We start from the raw sequence: 17,680 nt of genomic DNA, 5'->3' as shown, positions 1-17,680 counted from the left end.
TGGCACTGTTGTCATCCTGTGGCCTACTGATACAAGGATCATCTCCAATCCTCTGATGCTTGAGTGGAAATTATATTAATTATTTGTCATGTTTTTTTCAAAATTTCTCTGAATTTCATTCACACTCCGGACCCATTGATACTTTACTCTGTTATGGACCAGGCCAGACCCCCTGAACACATTTCAACAAAGTAACCTGGATCCTAACTTTGCCAGTTGTTTTAAGCAGGTGTGATGCAGCTGGCTCAACCGCTTAGTTTTAAATAAAACAGCATTTATTTGCAAGATTACCACATGAAACACCAAAAAAAGTGAATAGAATACAGAATAACATAACCTATCCTGAGTCCGTATGGGTAGGAGTCAGTAACAGGAAAGGAGCAGTCACTTTTTTGGGTGTTTTCTATGTACCCCCCAATAGCAGCAGAGAGATGGAAGAACAGATTGGACAGCAGATCTTGGAAATGTGCAGATGTAACAGAGTTGTTGTTTTCGGTGACTTCAACTTCCCCAATATTGAGTGGAACCTCCTTAGTGCAGATGGTCTGAATGGAGCCGATTTTGTCAGGCGTGTCCAGGAAGGATTCCTGATTCAATATGTAGATAGGCCAACTAGGGGAGAGGCCATATTGGATTTGGTGCTAGGCAACAAGCCAGGCCAGGTATCAGATCTCTTGATGGGAGAACATTTCGTTGACAGTGACCACAACACGACGGCTGGAGGAGGAGTGCCTCATCTTCCACCTGGGAACCCTCCAACCATAAGGGATGAACTCAGATTTCTCCAGTTTCCTCATTTCCCCTCCCCCCACCTTGTCTCAGTCGGTTCCCTCAACTCAGCACCGCCCTCCTAACCTGCAATCTTCTTCCTAACCTCTCCGCCCCCACCCCACTCCGGCCTATCACCCTCACCTTGACCTCCTTCCACCTATCACATCTCCATCGCCCCTCCCCCAAGTCCCTCCTCCCTACCTTTTATCTTAGCCTGCTTGGCACACTCTCCTCATTCCTGATGAAGGGCTTATGCCCGAAACGTCGAATTTCCTATTCCTTGGATGCTGCCTAACCTGCTGTGCTTTAACCAGCAACACATTTTCAACTGCCTCACCTTTACCATAGCCATGGAGATGGATAGGTGCAGGCAGATTGGAAAGGTATTTAATTGGGGGAAGGGAAATTATACTGCTATTAGACAGGAATTGTTGAGTATAAATTGGGATTGTTTTATAAATTGTTCTATAGGAAATGCACAACAGAAATGTGGAGGCTGTTTAAGGCGCACTCGTTGAGACTGTTGGATAACTTTGTCCCACAAACGCAAGGATTGGTAAGGTGAAGGAGCCTTGGATGACAAGAAAAGAGGAGCTTTTCATCAAGGAGCAAGGAAGCTTACTTAAGGTTGTGGAAGCAAGGACCTGGCACAGCTTTAGAGGATTACAGGGTAGCTGGGAAAGAACTCAAAAATGGACTGAGGAGAGGTAGGAGGTGGCATGAAAAAGCTTTGGTGGGAAGGATTTAGGGAAAACCCAGAGGCGTTTTACACTTATATGAGGAATAAAAGAATGCTCAGAGAGAAGGTAGGGCCAATCACGGATAGTGGGGGGAACTTGTGCCTAAAGCCTGAAGAGAAAGGGGAGGCTCTAAATGAGTTTTTTGCTTCAGTATTCACTAAAGACAGGGTTGATAGTGAGAACACTGTGGGCCAGATTAACAGGTTTGTACAGATTGAGGAAGTGGATGTGCTTGAAATTCTGGGAAGCTTCAAGATAGCTAAGTCTGCAGGGCCAGACCAGATATATCCAAGGTTACTACGGGAAGTGAGGAATGAGATTGTGCCTCTGGTAATGATCTTTGCATCCTCAGTCTCCACGGGAGTAGTAGCGAATGATTGGAGGGATGTGAATGTTGTTCCTCTGTTCAAAAAGGGAATAGAGAAATCCCTGGCAATTACAGATCAGTCAGTCTTACGTCTGTGGTAAGCAAGGTACTGGAAAGGATTCTGAGAGGTAGGATTTATGACTATTTGGAAAAACATAGTTTGATTAAAGATAGTCAGCATGGCTTTGTGAGGGGCAGGACAGGCCTCATAAGCTTTATTGAGTACTTTGAAGATGTGACGGGACAAGTCAGGACTAATGGTTGCCAACTTTCTGGACTGCTGTTGGACAAACCTCCTGAATCTGAGCTCCCACATTGCTGACTGATCATGTTTGAGCTCCTGGACTCTGTGTGCGCTGCACTGGGATCCCTCTGACCAATAGCTTTTCCAGTGACTGAACTGAGGACTATCTCCCACCCTGTTTGTGATTTGGCACATGTGCTTGAACAGATGTTTATAGTGTGTTTGTTGCATAGGCAGCTGGTACATGCAGGTGATGAACTGATGTGTGTGTTTATTCAACAGTAATGGCATGAGCATGACAAGGCAAGGTATGGATGCTTTGAGCATGCAGCTAGTATTAAGTGCGCAAGTGCTAAGAGAGGAAAGTGATTTGCTCTAAGATGCAGCTTAGTCCAGTCTGTGAACTGGGTGCCAGTTGTTCTATGCAAAGTCTTCCTTGCTCTGGTTTCTAGTTGCGGGTTCACACTGCAGTGTAGGTCTGTAGTTCCTGAGCAGCCTGTGCATGTATCAGCGAGGTGCCATGATGGTTGTGAGGAATTGGAAAATATCAGATAACAATGTCTATGGATGTGGCTGGTATCTGTGGGTCATAGACTTAGATGCTGTTTGGTACTGAGCATCATGGAGACTCCTAACAGCCCATGGTGAGCTGAAGTCTATAAGTACCTGCTCTGATTCCCATGGAGCTTGATTAGCATGCTTGATAAGACAGGAAGCTGAACATTAATGAGAACTGTGGAATTAATCGAGCATTAAACAAGCCAGAGCCCTCCATTAATCAACAGCTCAGTGGCCCAGTGAGATGCCGATCTCCCTGCTTGGCAAATACATAAAAGTTAGGTCTCGTTGGACCTTTTATCCAATTCTGCCACATGCAGCTCACCATGCTCTTGTTACCCAGACCCCGATAAGATTTGAAAAATTGTAATCTAAACACTAAACAAAATTATTGAGGTTCACAATATTTCTATACCATTCATTTGTTACCAAAAGGGCTAAGATGTTCAATTCAATGCATACTTTTCCTTTTTCAGGTTGTGGTGTTCATAGCATTCCTATGTATAAGGTTGTCAGAATGGACGGACATCTCGACTTACCGCTACTTTGAAGTTGTGACCATCTGGTTTCTTATTATGGCTTTAGTCTTTTATACCATTTACCTCACAAGACTTCATTTGAAAATCACTTGCATTCACTGGCCGCTAACAGTAAGTGGTTAAGTTTACATAACTCCAGAATCCAATAAATACTAATCGTTTTTGCATAGAATGCATTTTCATTCCTATTAAGTTTCATGATGCCCTTGAGGAATATGTGTAAGTGTATTTGGGAATCCCAGCTTGAAATTGAGACTGAGAAGCTGTTTATAAAACCTGGTGTATAAATTGCATTGTTTTTTCAATAAATTGAACTTACGTTTTAATATTGAAATCCTGCTTTTGTGCTTGGAGGAAGGTGTAACATAAATGCAAAGACATGTCGTAAGGTCCTTTCTGAGCCAGTACTTCCAATATTTTAATGTGACAAGCAAGGTTGCAGAAAATGAATGAGACAAATATAAGAAAAAAAGTCATTTTAGCGATGTTTGTAGAAGGATAATGTTAGCCAGGATATTTGATGAAGTCACTGCTCCTTTCTGTTTAATACAGCCATAGATTTTATCCAGCCACTTGAGGCTATTTGTCACCAAGGTCTAGTATCCCCTTGATAAGACTTCCGTTTCTTTATTAGTGTTCTTTTGGGATCATGATGTAACATAATAGATTTTGAGTTAGTCATTCATGAAATACTGGTGTTGCTACCAAGGTCAGAATTTATTGCCCATCCTTCATGGCCCTTGGGAGCATGCTGGTGAGCTAACTTTTTAAACCACAGACTACTTGATGTAAATACTCCCACAGTGGTTTGGGTAAGGAGTTTCAGGATTTTTGACCCAGTGAGGATGAAGGTCAGTGCTATAGTCAAGGTGGTGCCTGATTTGGATGTAGTGCCTGTGGTACATTTCCTCTAGATGGTAGAGTTTCAGCGTTGAAAGCGACTGTCAAAGAAACTTTCAAGGCTTTTGAAGTGCCTGTTGTATTTGTAGCCATGATGTGTCAGTGTTGGAGGGAGTAAATGTTCAATATGGTGCCAGTCAAGTGGGCATTGTTCTGAATTGGGGCAAAATAGCTCTGTTTTTGGAACGAGCCATATCCAGGCAAGCAAAAAATATTCCATTGTATTCCTGATTTGTGTCCTGTAGATGTTGGACAGACTTCATAGAGTCAGGATGTGTATTACTTCTTGCAAATTTCCTATCCTTTTTCTTTTGCTGATTTTGGGATTTGAACTCATGACACTGGGTCATTAGATGAGGCAAAAAGAGAAAATGCTGGAAAATCTCAGCAGGTCTGGCAGCATTTGTAAGGAAAGAAAAGAGCTGACGTTTCGAATCTATCTGATCCATGATGTAATCTTGTATGTATGTACTGTATTGATGTGTTTGGACCACTTCCTACTCCAGAATTGCCCATGTACTTAGTGACTGAAATTGAATTGTAACATGCAACTGTTAAAGAATTTTAACCAACTCCTTCATTAAGCTAATGTTTTTATGCAGAATCAGCAGTATAGCTTCATCATTTTATGTCAAGTGTGGTATTCATAATGTTATACTTCTAACGCAGGAATTTCTTCACTATATTGTTGCTACAATTCTGCTGTTAATTGCTGCAATTGTTGGAGCAACTAAGACTGCTGGCTATGCTGGATTGGCAGCTGGGGTGGTAAGGAATAATTTTTACTTTAAAACTCCTTGCAGATCAGTTTTGATTTTAGTTAGAAAGTAAAGTAGAATCCTTCATTACAAACCCACATACTGGCTCATAATAATCAGCAACTTGAAAGTGAAAATTCTTGATTTTGCATTGATGCAAGCAGACGTTAGGTATGAGCCACTTGGCGAATGTCCTGGTTGATGTTTTATGATTGGGTCCATCAAATACATTGAGGGATGGAGTGTTGTTTTACACTTTGCAAGGACATTTTATGGACCCATTCATCACTACCAGGATAGTTGCCATACATTTTACATAAGTATCATGCAAATTTCAACTTAATTTAGTTTCAAATTAAGATTACATTATGGAAGTGTTATTGGACAGTAACTAGGGAAAAAAAACTAGTCAGTTTTGTTCTTCTCTCTCCAAACACAAGACACTGAGACTGGTTATTCAATCTTTATCCTTTTCCTGTTTGAATCCAGAAAATTTAGCACAGGTAAACTCGGAGTAAAGAGGATGCATGATTTAAGAATAATTGCCTTTTTTTGGTTTCTTCAGAAAATCCCCTAACCCCACTTCTGTTTTACAGTTCTTTGGCTTTGCTTCAGCAGTTCTGTATGGTATTGGTACATGGCTATCCTACAAGACATGGTGTGTCCCTCAACCAGCAAGTAAGGAACTCATTATGGTCAGAAAATGCTAAGCTACCTTTCCTCTCCTGACCTCTAGAGCGCTTGTATTAACTCTCCCACCAATCCTGAAGTTGCTGACATTACCTTATCATGAAGTACATCATTCAAATAATTACATGTCTATGAACCTGAACAGGCAAGTGTTAACAGGTTGCTGTAACATGAACTGAAAATGTGTTGCTGGAAAAGTGCAGCAGGTCAGGCAGCATCCAAGAAGCAGGAGAATCCTGAAGAAGGGCTCATACCCGAAACGTCGATTCTCCTGCTCCTTGGATGCTGCCTGACCTGCTGCGTTTTTCCAGCAACACATTTTCAGCTCTGATCTCCAGCATCTGCAGTTCTCACTTTCTCCTGCTGTAACATGAAGACTGTCAGAGTTATGCCAAATTCTATCATCATCTGACAATCACACAAGGCCTCTTCCCAGTAGATATTGAATGACATTGCATAAATATAACCTTTGTTGGACTTGTGACAGACTTAAGCCAGTGACACTGACACTAATGGAATTTGAGATCTGTGTGTGCATATAGCTCGATACTGCAGTGAAGGCTGTTGGAAAAATTGTTTTAAGTTGCCTTGATAAAGAGCTCAAAATTGATTTTAGAAGCAGTCATTGAGTTAGTTGGATGAACGTGATTGGATGACTGATTTTAGAATCTTTGCTGGGTGTATGCGCACAGTAATGTAGGATCTCATAAAAATTAGGGTGTAAATGTTTGCTTCAAAATGGTTTCTAATTTGATCAAAGCTGAATTTTAACATTATTATTTATATAAGAATTGGATAAATTGTTGTGCCTTTTAAAGTGAAGGATACTGGTGTTGAAGAATGGGATACTTTTCCACTGATCATCCAATGTAGAAAAATCTCATTTCAGGCAATTGCAGATTAGATACAAAACCCTTTGTCAAAACTAGATTGGTAACTCATGCTCAACCGGAAGTTAAGATGTTAAGATGGAGGAGCAGAAGGAGAGGCCATTTTATATTCCATGTAATAATGGTTAAACAGTTTCCACATTATCCTCTTTTCTGTTCATTCCGTAAATATCGAAAAAAATCTGTCTTAAACATATACCACGACTAAGTTTTCATGGCTCATATCATTTACATAGCTGTCCCCATTATTCTAAGAATGTGAACTCTCAGTTCTTGCCTCCCAGAAAGGAGAAATGTCCTCCCAATCCTACCAAGAATTTCAGAAATCTCTGAAATTATCTCTGACCCGAATTCCATGGAATGTAGGCCCAAACTCATCCCAGAAATTCATCCAGTGAACTTTCATTACATTCGTTTGGCATTTCCATAGAAAAATTAATTCACAGAAAGAACTAGACCTTTCATGATTTTGAATGTCTCTTTCAAGTATCTTCTTGATATTCTCTGAGAAGGAGAACAGTTGCAGCTTCCCCAATTAGTCTATGTAATTGAAATCCTATAACTCTGGAATGACTCCTGCAGATATTTTCTGCAACATTGGTGATGGCTTCACGTTCCCCAAGACCAGTATATGATTGGGTTAGATCACTTACAGTGTGGAAACAGGCCCTTCAGCCCAGCAAGTCCACACCGACCCTCCGAAGAACAACCCACCCAGACCCATTCCCCTACATCTAACACTACGGGCAATTTAGCATGGCCAATTCACCTAACCTGCACATTTTTGGACTGTGGGAGGAAACTGGAGCACTCAGAGGAAACCCATGCAGACAAGGGGAGAATGTACAAACTCCACACAGACAGTTGCCTGAGGCGAGAATTGAACCCAGGTCTCTGAAGCTGTGAGTAAAAAATGAGGTCTAGGTCCTTGGACTCCTCCACCGGCAGAACATAACAACATGACAGCTGGAGGAGGAGCGCCTCATCTTCCGCCTGGGAACCCTCCAACCACAAGGAATGAACTCAGATTTCTCCAGTTTCCTCATTTCCCCTCCCCCCACCTTGTCTTAGTCGGTTCCCTCAACTCAGCACCGCCCTCCTAACCTGCAATCTTCTTCCTGACCTCTCCGCCCCCACCCCATTCCGGCCTATCACCCTCACCTTGACCACCTTCCACCTATCCCATCTCCATCGCCCCTCCCCCAAGTCCCTCCCCCCTACCTTTTATCTGCTTGGCACACTCTCCTCATTCCTGTTGAAGGGCTTATGCCCGAAACGTCGAATTTCCTGTTCCTTGGCTGCTGCCTAACCTGCTGTGCTTTAACCAGCAACACATTTTCAGCTCTGAAGCTGTGAGGCAGCAGTGCTAGCCACTGTGCCACCGTGCCGCCCCCTCTGTCTTATGTACAGTAGTCCCTGCCCGTATCTGCGGGGGATACATTCCAAGACCTACCACAGAAGCCTGATACCGCAGGTAGTTGTGAACCCATTCATTTAAATGAGAATTTATCTTCCCAGCAACCCCCTAGTCCCTGGTTCTGGAATGTTCCCTGTAATATGCTTGGGCTGCGAGAAACTGAAACCATGGAAACCGGACCCGCGGATAGGACAGTTGGCCTGTATATTCCTCTTACGAATAATTCAGATTTTAGGTGTTCTTAATGAAGGCACATTTTAAAGCTTTCATGGTTGTAGGGACTTTATTGTCTGAATAGTTTTAAAATTAATTCCTTTTTTTCTTTTTTAACAGCTGTTTCTGTATAACTAATCAATGCCGGAAATGGAGAAAACAAAGCAAAGAATTCAAATAATATCCAGAGTCTCAACTGTTTGCCTTTTAAAGTCTGAAGATTCACTTTGTAATAAGGACTTGATGTTTCATATGGTATTATTATTATTAAGAATTTAAATATTTTTATACATTTTAAAGACTGTCTTTTAAACAATTGTGCCAAAATGGTTGACAAATGGATTTAAATCTTTGGACAAAAGCTTAGATGGGACATTTCATTGTATTACAGCTTGTATTGTATTCACATCATGACTTGAGCATGTTCTTTAAAACAGGTGGAATTCAATCAATCTTTACAGCCACATAATATTTACAATTTTAAGTATGTTAAAATCCTAGTTTGGGAATACCATTTTACTCATCATAGTTTTACCATGCTAGCAAGTGTTTGCAATTTTGTTCTGCCTAAGTGACCCTGAAATGTGTTTCATGTGTGTTTCTGTTTTGTGCATTATATATTAGTTGAAAGCACCAGTATGAAGTGCCTTTACATATTTAACTGGTGCATATTGTTTGTATGTAATATATATACAAGTTTATTTTTTCTGGTCATCCCCATCTCACATTTGTTCACTTCATGCAATGAAACAAGGGATGCTAAAGTATTTGCAAGCCTCATGCAAATAATGACCCTTGAACAATGTATATGATAAAGCTGATGGTTTTCACTGCTCGCTGACTTTCACCAGGCTGATGTGGATTTTTGTAATGGGTATTTTATATCCTTGTAACTTGGATTTGTTGAAAATATTTATAATTATGGATTGTGACCAAATCTAAAAATCTCAACCAAAGATACAAAAATTAAAGAGGACCTCTTCTGTTGTGCTTGGAAAAATAGTTATTTTTCCAAAAAAATAACTTTATTTCAAGATACAATTTATTTTGTCTGTTTGTTGTAATCCACTAACTGAAACAATTGCAGGAAGCATGCAATGATACAGTTCGCAAGGTAGATTTTTGGCTCATTGTACTTGTACCTGCACATTAGAAAGAGCTATCTGATCAGTCCCACTCCCTTGTTCTTTCCTCAAGGCACTGTAGTTGTATTTATCTTTTCAAGTATGTTTCCAAATCTCTTTTGAATGTGACTACTGAGTCTCCTATCATCTACATTTTTGGTAATCAGGACAAGCATTCCAGATCACAGCAATGTGCCATGTACAAAAAAGTTCCCTGAATTTTTCTGGTTCTCTGGTTTTTTGTTTGCCAATCACAAACTTGTGGCTTGTTTGATTACTGACCCTTCTGTTATTAGAAACGGTTTGTCCTTACTTTTATCAAAACCAGTTATGATTTTTAAAACTTTAATCTCAACTTCTCCATTCTGAGAACAACCGCAGCTTTGCAACACCACTGAAGTCCACTACTTTTGGTACAATTTCAATACGTCTGTTTAATTCCTCCTGTTCTGCTCCTCCTGCAAGGTCTTTGGCAGTTTTTTAAAGTCAGATACCAAGAATAGAATACTGTACTTCAGCTGAGGTGTAATTGGTCTTTTCAACAATCATTGAAAGCTGTCCACTGACTGTGTCAGAGGTATGATATGCACCCACTTCAGATTTGTGCTGTTTAGTTCATGTTGCCTCTTTTCAATTGAAATTGGATTTTTAGTATCCTGTGTTAAATTTCATTTACCTATATCATCAGTTTGTCTACTTTCTCCTGAAGGTTGTTGTTATTCTTCTCGCTATTTACTATGTTTTAGTTCCATGCCATCTACAAACTTATTTGGAGATGCTGGTGTTGGACTGGGGTGAATTTCAGTTCCATCACGCTGTAAATTTTTGCTATAACTTCTGTGCCTTACAATTGTGCCCTCCACAATCATCTGATGGAGTGGCACTCCAAAAGCTAGTGTGCTTCCAATTAAACCTGTTGGCCTATAACCTGGTGTTGTGTGATTTTTAAATCTATAAACTGAAGTTTTACCCAAAGTAAGTCCTTAGTTTAACATTATGATTGCACTCCTGAAAAATGTAACTTTAGTGAAAACTTTAGTTTTAATGGGAAAATGTAATTTATTTAATATAAAATCTGGATTCTGCTCCATAGATTCTATAGGAATTTATCAGGAAAAAAAAATGAAGTACAGGACCATATAAGATAAAAAGGAAAAGTTTATAAATTTGCCAGAAAAAAGATTGAATCTGAGGAGTTAGGATGTTGTTAGAATACAATACAGGTGGACAAAGAAATTGGTAAGGAAAGGGGGAATAAGATATGAATGCAATCTAGGAAAAACAAAACAGACTTCAAAAGCTTCTGCAGGTATGTAAAAAAAAAGTTGACGAAACAAATGTGGGTCCATTACAAGCAGAGTGAGAGGAATTTATAGGGAATAGTGAAATGGCAGAGAAGCTAAATGATTATCAAAACTGAAATAACTGTGGATGGTGGAAATCAGGAAAAAAGAGAGAAATTACTGGAAAAACTCAGCAGGTCTGGCAGCATCTGTGGAATGAAATCGTAATTAATATTTAAGGTCCAGTAACCCTTCCTCAGAATTAATGATAGCTAGGAAAAAGGTCGGTTTTAATGCAAAAGATAGGGTGGGGAAGGCAATGGGGAGTAATTGATGGGTGGAGATAGAGCACAAAGAGAAAGAAGAACAAGCAAAGGAGTGGGTAATGATCAGTTTAGGAAAATGAATAGCCGTGACAATGGGTTGTGTGATAACATGGACCATTTCCTCTGGACCTCCCTGGTCCAATCCTCTTTCTAAGCTCCATGGCACCTTTCCTTTCAACTGCAGAAGGGCTAACATCTCTCCATTTACTTCCTCCCTCTTCAGTATCCAAAGGTCCAAACACACCTTCCAGGTGAAGGAGCACTTTACCTGTACTTCACCCAATCTAGTCTACTGCATTCGCTGCTCACAATGTATTCTGCTCGACATTGGGGAAATGAAGCATTGACTGGTGACCGCTTCACAGAGTATTTGCATTCTGTCTGCAGAAAAGCCCCTGAGCTTCCAGTTCCCTGTCACTCTGACACATCACCATGTTTCGCTGGCTGACATCTCTGTCTCAGGCCTGCTGTAGTCCTCCAGTGAAGCTCAGCACAAGTTGAAGAATAGCACCTCATGTCCTGCTTGGGAACCCTACAATCTTCTGGGCTCAATATTGTGTTTAACAATTTTACAGCTTGAGGCACTTCCTCCAATGTGCTTATCCCAACCCCCACAAACCCGGCCTTATTATTACATGGTCTGCTATACACACAATCCATTGTTAGCCATTCATAGACCCCATGAATAGCTATTCATTATCCTAGACTGATTGTTATTCACTTCTTTGTCCAACTGTTCTTCTGTCTCCATAGGCTCTATCCCCACTTACTGTTTCCTCCTTACCCTCTCCCTCCCCACCTTGTCTTCTGCATAAAAACAACATTTTCGGAGCTACCACCAGTTTCTGAGGAAAAGTCACTGGACTTGAAACGTTAACTCTGATTTCACTTCACAGATGCTACCAGATCTGCTGAGCTTTTCCAGCATTTTCTGTTTTTGTAATTAAAGGTTCAGAAAAGATTGACAAGGATGTTGGCAGGGTTGGAGAGTTTGAGCTGGAGAGTAGGAGCCTAAGGGGTGACCTTATCGAAGTTTATAAAATCATGAGGGGCATGATTAGGATAAATAGACAAGGTATTTTCCCTAGGGTGGGGAGTCCAGAACTAGAGGGCATAGGTTTAAGGTGAGACGGGAAAGATTTGTAAGGGGCAACATTTTTCATGCAGGGGATAGTGCGTGTATGTAATTAGCTGCCAGAGGAAGTGGTGGAGGCTAGTACAATTGCAGCATTTAAAAAGCATCTGAATGGGTATATGAATAGGAAGGGTCTAGAGGGATATGGGCCAAGCACAGCAATTTGGAATTAGATTAATTTCGGATATCTGGATGGCATGGACAAATTTGACTGAAGGGTCTGTTTCCATGCTGTAGATATTTATATCATCAATAGTCACAAGTGAGGAGCTGGAATACTGGAGGATGGCCAACGTGGTTGTTTAAGAAAAGTGGTAAAGACAAGCCAGGGAACTATAGACCAGTGAGCCTGATGTTGGTGGTGGGCAAGTTGTTGGAGGGAATCCTGAGGGACAGGATCTTACATGTATTTAGAAAGGGAAAGACTAATTAGGGATAGTCAACATAGCCTTTTGCGTGGGAAATCATGTCTCTTAAACTTGATTGAGTTTTTTGAAGAAGTAACAAAAAGGATTGTTGAGGGCAGAGCAGTAGATGTGATCTATATGGACTTCAGTAAGGCATTCAACAAGTTTCCTTATGGGAGACTGGTTAGCAAGGTTAGATCTCATGGAACACAGGGAGAACTGGATACAGAACTGGCTCAAAGATAGAAGACAGATGGTGGTGGTGGTGGAGGGTATTTTTCAGACTGGAGGCCTGAGACCAGTGGAGTGCCACAAGAATTGGTGCTGGGTCCACTATTTTTCATCATTTATATAAATGATTTGGATGCGAACATCAGAGGTACAGTTAGTAAGTTTGCAGATGACAGTAAAATTGGAGGTGTAAAGGACAGCGAAGAAGGTTACCTCAGATTACAATGGGATCTTGATCAAATGGTCCAATGGGCTGAGGAGTGACAGATGGAGTTTAATTCAGATAAATGTGAGGCGCTGCATTTTGGGAAAGCAAATCTTAGCAGGACTTATACACTTAATGGTAAGGTCCTAGGGAGTGTTGCTGAACAAAGAGACCTTGGAGTGCAGGTTCATAGCTCCTTGAAAATGGAGTCGCAGGTAGATAGGATAGTGAAGAAGGTGTTTGGTATGCTTTCCTTTATTGGTCAGAGTATTGAGCACCGGAGTTGGGAGGTCATGTTGTGGCTGTACAGGACATTGGTTCGGCCACTTTTGGAATATTGCATGCAATTCTGGTCTCCTTCCCCCTATCGGAAGGATGTTGCAAAACTTGAAAGAATTCAGAAAAGATTTACAAGGATGCTGCCAGGGTTGGAGGATTTGAGCTATAGGGAGAGGTTGACTAGGCTAGGGCTGTTTTCCCTGGAGCAACAGAGGCTGAGGGGTGACCTTCTAGAAGTTTATAAAATCATGAGGGGCATGGATAGGGTAAATCGACAAGGTCATTTCCCTGAGGTGAGGGAGTCCAGAACTAGAAGGCATAGGTTTAGGGTGAGAGGGGAAAGATATAAAAGGGACCTAAGGGACCACGTTTTCACGCAGAGAGTGGTGGGGTGTGGAATGAGCTGCCAGAGGAAGTGGTGGAGGCTAATACAATTGCAACATTTAAATGACATCTGGATGAGTATATGAATAGGAAGGGTTTGGAGGGATATGCGCTGGGTGCTGGCAGGTGGGACTAGATTGGGTTGGGATATCTGGTTGGCGTGGAAGGGTCTGTTTCCTTGTGCTGTGCATCTCTATGACTTTAAATGATTTTTTGCATCTTGCTCAGTGAAAACAGACCATCTCCCAGAACTAGTGATATAAATGGCTAGAGAGAGATGAGGAATTGAAGAAAATTCATGTTAGTAACATAATGAAGACACGAATGGGGCTAAAAGCTGATAGGTCACTGAGACCTGATAATCTCCATCCTGGATTTTTGAAGGAGGCAGCTTTAGGAATAGTTGATGTATTGGTCATTATTTTCCAAGCATTCTACAGATTCTGGAATGATTCTTGCAGAATGGAAGGTAACAAATGTCATGCTGCTATTTGAGAAAGGAGCAAGTGGGAAAACTGGATCACAGACCAATTTACCTTATGTTAGGAGTAGGGAAAATACTGGAATATTAGAAAACGTGTTAAAAAGTCAGATGATAATTTGGGAGCTCATAGGAATCAGAGAATCACTACAGTGTGGAAGCAGGCCATTTGGTGCATCATGGCCACACTGAAGATCAACCCATGCAGTCTCTGTAACCCTGCATTTCCCATGGCTAACCCCCACTTCCCTGGATACTATGGGCAGTTTAGCATGGCTGATCCACCTAAACTGCACATCTTTGGATTGTGGGTGGTATTGAACGCAGGTCTCTGATACTGTGAGGTAGCAGTGCTAACCACTGAGCCACCCTATGTGAATGGGGAAATCATCTTTGATGAACCTGTTGAGAGTTTTTGAAGATATTGTAAGTTCCAAATGAAATGTCAGTGTACTAAAAGGCAAGTGCTAAGAATTTGAGCAAAGAGCTGTGAGATGCACCTGTGCTGATGAATGGGATGGGAGTATTTCTGGGTAATGACCTGCCTGGAACATCGGAATGGAAGCTGCCTGTGAGTTTCAAAGAGCTCAACTGGAGTGAAGTGCCTTCTGAGTCAGTCTGTGGACGGAGGGTGGAGGCAATCACTGCTAATGCTGCTCGCCATGAGATATCGGTGGACAGAGACTTGGAAAAGTAACCATGAGTTTCATCTGCCAAGTAACTATTCTGACTTTCAAATCAGGAATTGGCACTGTTTCTCATTTAAACCTGGGAGAATTCTAAACTGCACATAAATGATGCAGGATTAGTTAATAATACAATGCAAATGCATGGAAATAAGGACGTTGCCAATGCGTAGTGAGATTCTCTTCCAGCACTTAAAACCTTGATGAAAATTGGATATTTTATGATTCAACATCAAAGTTATTTTTTCTTTCTCGCCTTATTCTCCCACATTTCTTACCAATGCTGCTCAAGGGAAAATTCCACTCATTGTATGTCAAAAAATAGTAGTGGCCCTAAGACTGACTTATTTGAAACTTTGCTGTGACTTTGCTTTCTGTCCCTTAGCCAATTTTGTATCCATGATGTCACTGTTCCTTTGAACTCATGATTCTAAATACTTCTCAAACAAGTCTTACGTAGTTGCTTTGCATTATAGTCCATGTCTCTACTGTCCTCTAATTTCCAAACATCAAGAAATGCAAGTCAATTACATGCAACCATTTCACATACATAAGTCCTTTCTGTATCTTAACTGCTCATTGCATTTTGCTCTTTCTTAGCTCTTGTGCAAAATGACCTGGAATCTCAGGCCTACCTCGCTCTGTGTGCTGCCATTTCTTGTTTTTTGCGTTACCTACTTGTCCGCAACCCGCCTGTGCTTTCACTGCAGTTGAAATTCTGATTCTGGATTCTGTTTGGCTATGACATTGACTATCTGTCCAGATTCTGCCAATTTAGATTTTTGCACATTCCCACATGATCTCAGGGACAGGATCTGTCCCGGTCTTCCTTGCTCATGTCTCATCGAACATAGAACGTAGAAAGGTACAGCACAGAACAGGACCTTCAGCCCACGATGTTGTGCCGAGGATTATTCCTAGTCTAAAATAAAATAACCTAACCTACGCACCCCTCAATTCACTGCTGTCCATGTGTATGTCCAGCAGTCACCTAAATGTCCCTAATGACTCTTCTTCCACCACCACCACTGGTAATACATTCCATGCATTCACAGCTGCCTGCTTAAAGAGTCTACCTCTGATGCCTCCTCTACACCTTCTTCCTAATATCTTAAAACGATGATCCCTCCTGCTCTGGGGAAAAATCTCTGACTATTGACTCTAAGCTTCTCATTACCTGTATACCTCGATCAGGTCACCTCTCTTCCGCCTTCTCTCCAAAGAGAACAGTTTGAGCTTAGTCAACCTCTCTTCATATGACAAGCTCTTCAGTCCAGGCAGCATCCTGGTAAACCTTCTTTGCACCCTCACCAAAGCCTCTGTATCTTTCCTATAGTAAGGTGACCAGAATTGGACACAATATTCCAAGTGTGGTCTCACCAGGGACTTGTAGAGCTGCAGCAAAGCCTTGTGGCTCTTAAACTCGATTCCCCTGTTAATGAAAACCAAACACTATATGCTTTCTTAACAACCCAATGAACCTGGGTGGCAACTTTGAGGGACATATGTACTTGAACACCAAGATCTCTCTGTTCCTCCACACTGCCAAGAATCCTGTCTTTAATCCTATATTCAGCATTCAAGTTCGACCTTCCAAAATGCATCACTTCGCATTTATCCAGGTTGAACTCCATCTGCCATTTCTCAACCCAGCTCTGCAACATGTCTATGTCACGTTGTAGCCTGCAATAGCCCTCGATACTATCAACGGCACCTCCAATCTTTGTGTCATCAGCAAATTTACTAACCCACCCCTCAACCTCCTCATCCAAGTCATTTATAAAAGCTACAAAGAGCAGAGGCCCAAAAACAGAGCCCTGTGGAACCCACTCAACACTGATCTCCAGGCAGAATACTTTCCATCTACAACCACTCTCTGCCTTCTGTCAGTCAACCAATTCTGAATCCAGAGAGCCAAATCTCCCTGTATCCCATACCTCCTGACTTTATGAATGACCCTACCGTGGGGAACTTTATCAAACTGCAGCATTTCACAATTGTATGAAAGTGAGCACAGGCAAGTTAAACCATCTTCTAGAAGTAGTTTTCCAGGCAAGACAGACAAACTAACTCATGCTATCTCTGGGCTGATTGTAATTGTTCTGTTATCTATTGAGTTTAGAATCATGAGCACAAGGAAGCTACTCAGGCCAGTGTTTATGCTGCTTCTTAGAATCATCATAGAATCCTTACACTGCAGAAGCAGGCCATTCTGCCATTACTCCCACACAGATGCATCCCCCTCCTCTCCCACCCAAACTGTGTGTCACTGAGCAGGTTATTGCTGAAGAAGTGCTGCTTGATAGCACTGTTGATGATACGTTTCATCACTTTACTGATGAGTGAGAATAGACCGATAGGGCAGTAATTCGCCAAGTTGGATTTGTACTGCTTTTTGTGTATAATAAACACTTGGGCAGTTGAGTAGATGTCAGTGTTGTAACTGTACTGGAAGAGCTTAGCTAGAGAAGTGGCAAGTTCGGGAGCAAATGTCTTCAGTACTATTGCTGGACTGTTGTCAGGGTCCATAACCTTTGCACGATCCATTGTCTCCAACTGTTTTTTGATATCACCTTGAGTGAATCGAATTGGCTGAAGATTTGTGATGCTGGGGACCCCTGGAGGAGACCAAGATGGATTATCCACTCAGACCTCTAGTGAACATTGCTGCAAATGCTTCAGCCTTCTGCACAGATGTTCTGGGCTCTTACGTCATTAAGGATGGGGATATTTGTGGAGCTTCCTCCTCCAGTGAGTTGTTTACTTGTCTACCACTATTTCCGATGTGGAAGGACTGTAGAGTTTAAATTGGTTGTGGAATTCTTATCTCTGTCTATCACTTGCTGCTTATGCTGCTTGGTATGCAATTTGTCCTGTCTGGTGGCTTCACCAGGTTGACACCTCATCTTTAGATATCTCTGATGCTGCTCCTGGCATGCCCACTTGTACTCTCCATTGGACCAGGGTTGATTCCCTGGCTTAATGGTTGACTGGGGGAAATGCCAGGCCATGAGGTTTCAGATTGTGCTGGAGTACAGTTATGCTGCTGTTG

General features: G+C 41.6%; 1 protein-coding gene across 1 annotated transcript in view; it reads left to right on the top strand.

Annotated features, from left to right (window-relative positions):
- The window catches only part of cmtm7 (CKLF-like MARVEL transmembrane domain containing 7), a 40,175-nt gene extending 30,037 nt beyond the window's left edge, over positions 1 to 10,138 (top strand). The window contains exons 2-5 of the mRNA XM_060825523.1: positions 3,157 to 3,330; positions 4,789 to 4,887; positions 5,474 to 5,555; positions 8,208 to 10,138. Of these exons, the coding sequence (XP_060681506.1) occupies positions 3,157 to 3,330; positions 4,789 to 4,887; positions 5,474 to 5,555; positions 8,208 to 8,221 (369 nt within the window). The 3' untranslated portion in view covers positions 8,222 to 10,138. The remainder of the gene's footprint in view (positions 1 to 3,156; positions 3,331 to 4,788; positions 4,888 to 5,473; positions 5,556 to 8,207) is intronic.
- Positions 10,139 to 17,680: the final 7,542 nt, after the last annotated feature.

This window comes from Hemiscyllium ocellatum, chromosome 5 (genome assembly GCF_020745735.1).
Source record: "Hemiscyllium ocellatum isolate sHemOce1 chromosome 5, sHemOce1.pat.X.cur, whole genome shotgun sequence".
Taxonomy (NCBI): Eukaryota; Metazoa; Chordata; class Chondrichthyes; order Orectolobiformes; family Hemiscylliidae; genus Hemiscyllium; species Hemiscyllium ocellatum.
This window is presented reverse-complemented; position numbering and strand designations above follow the sequence as displayed.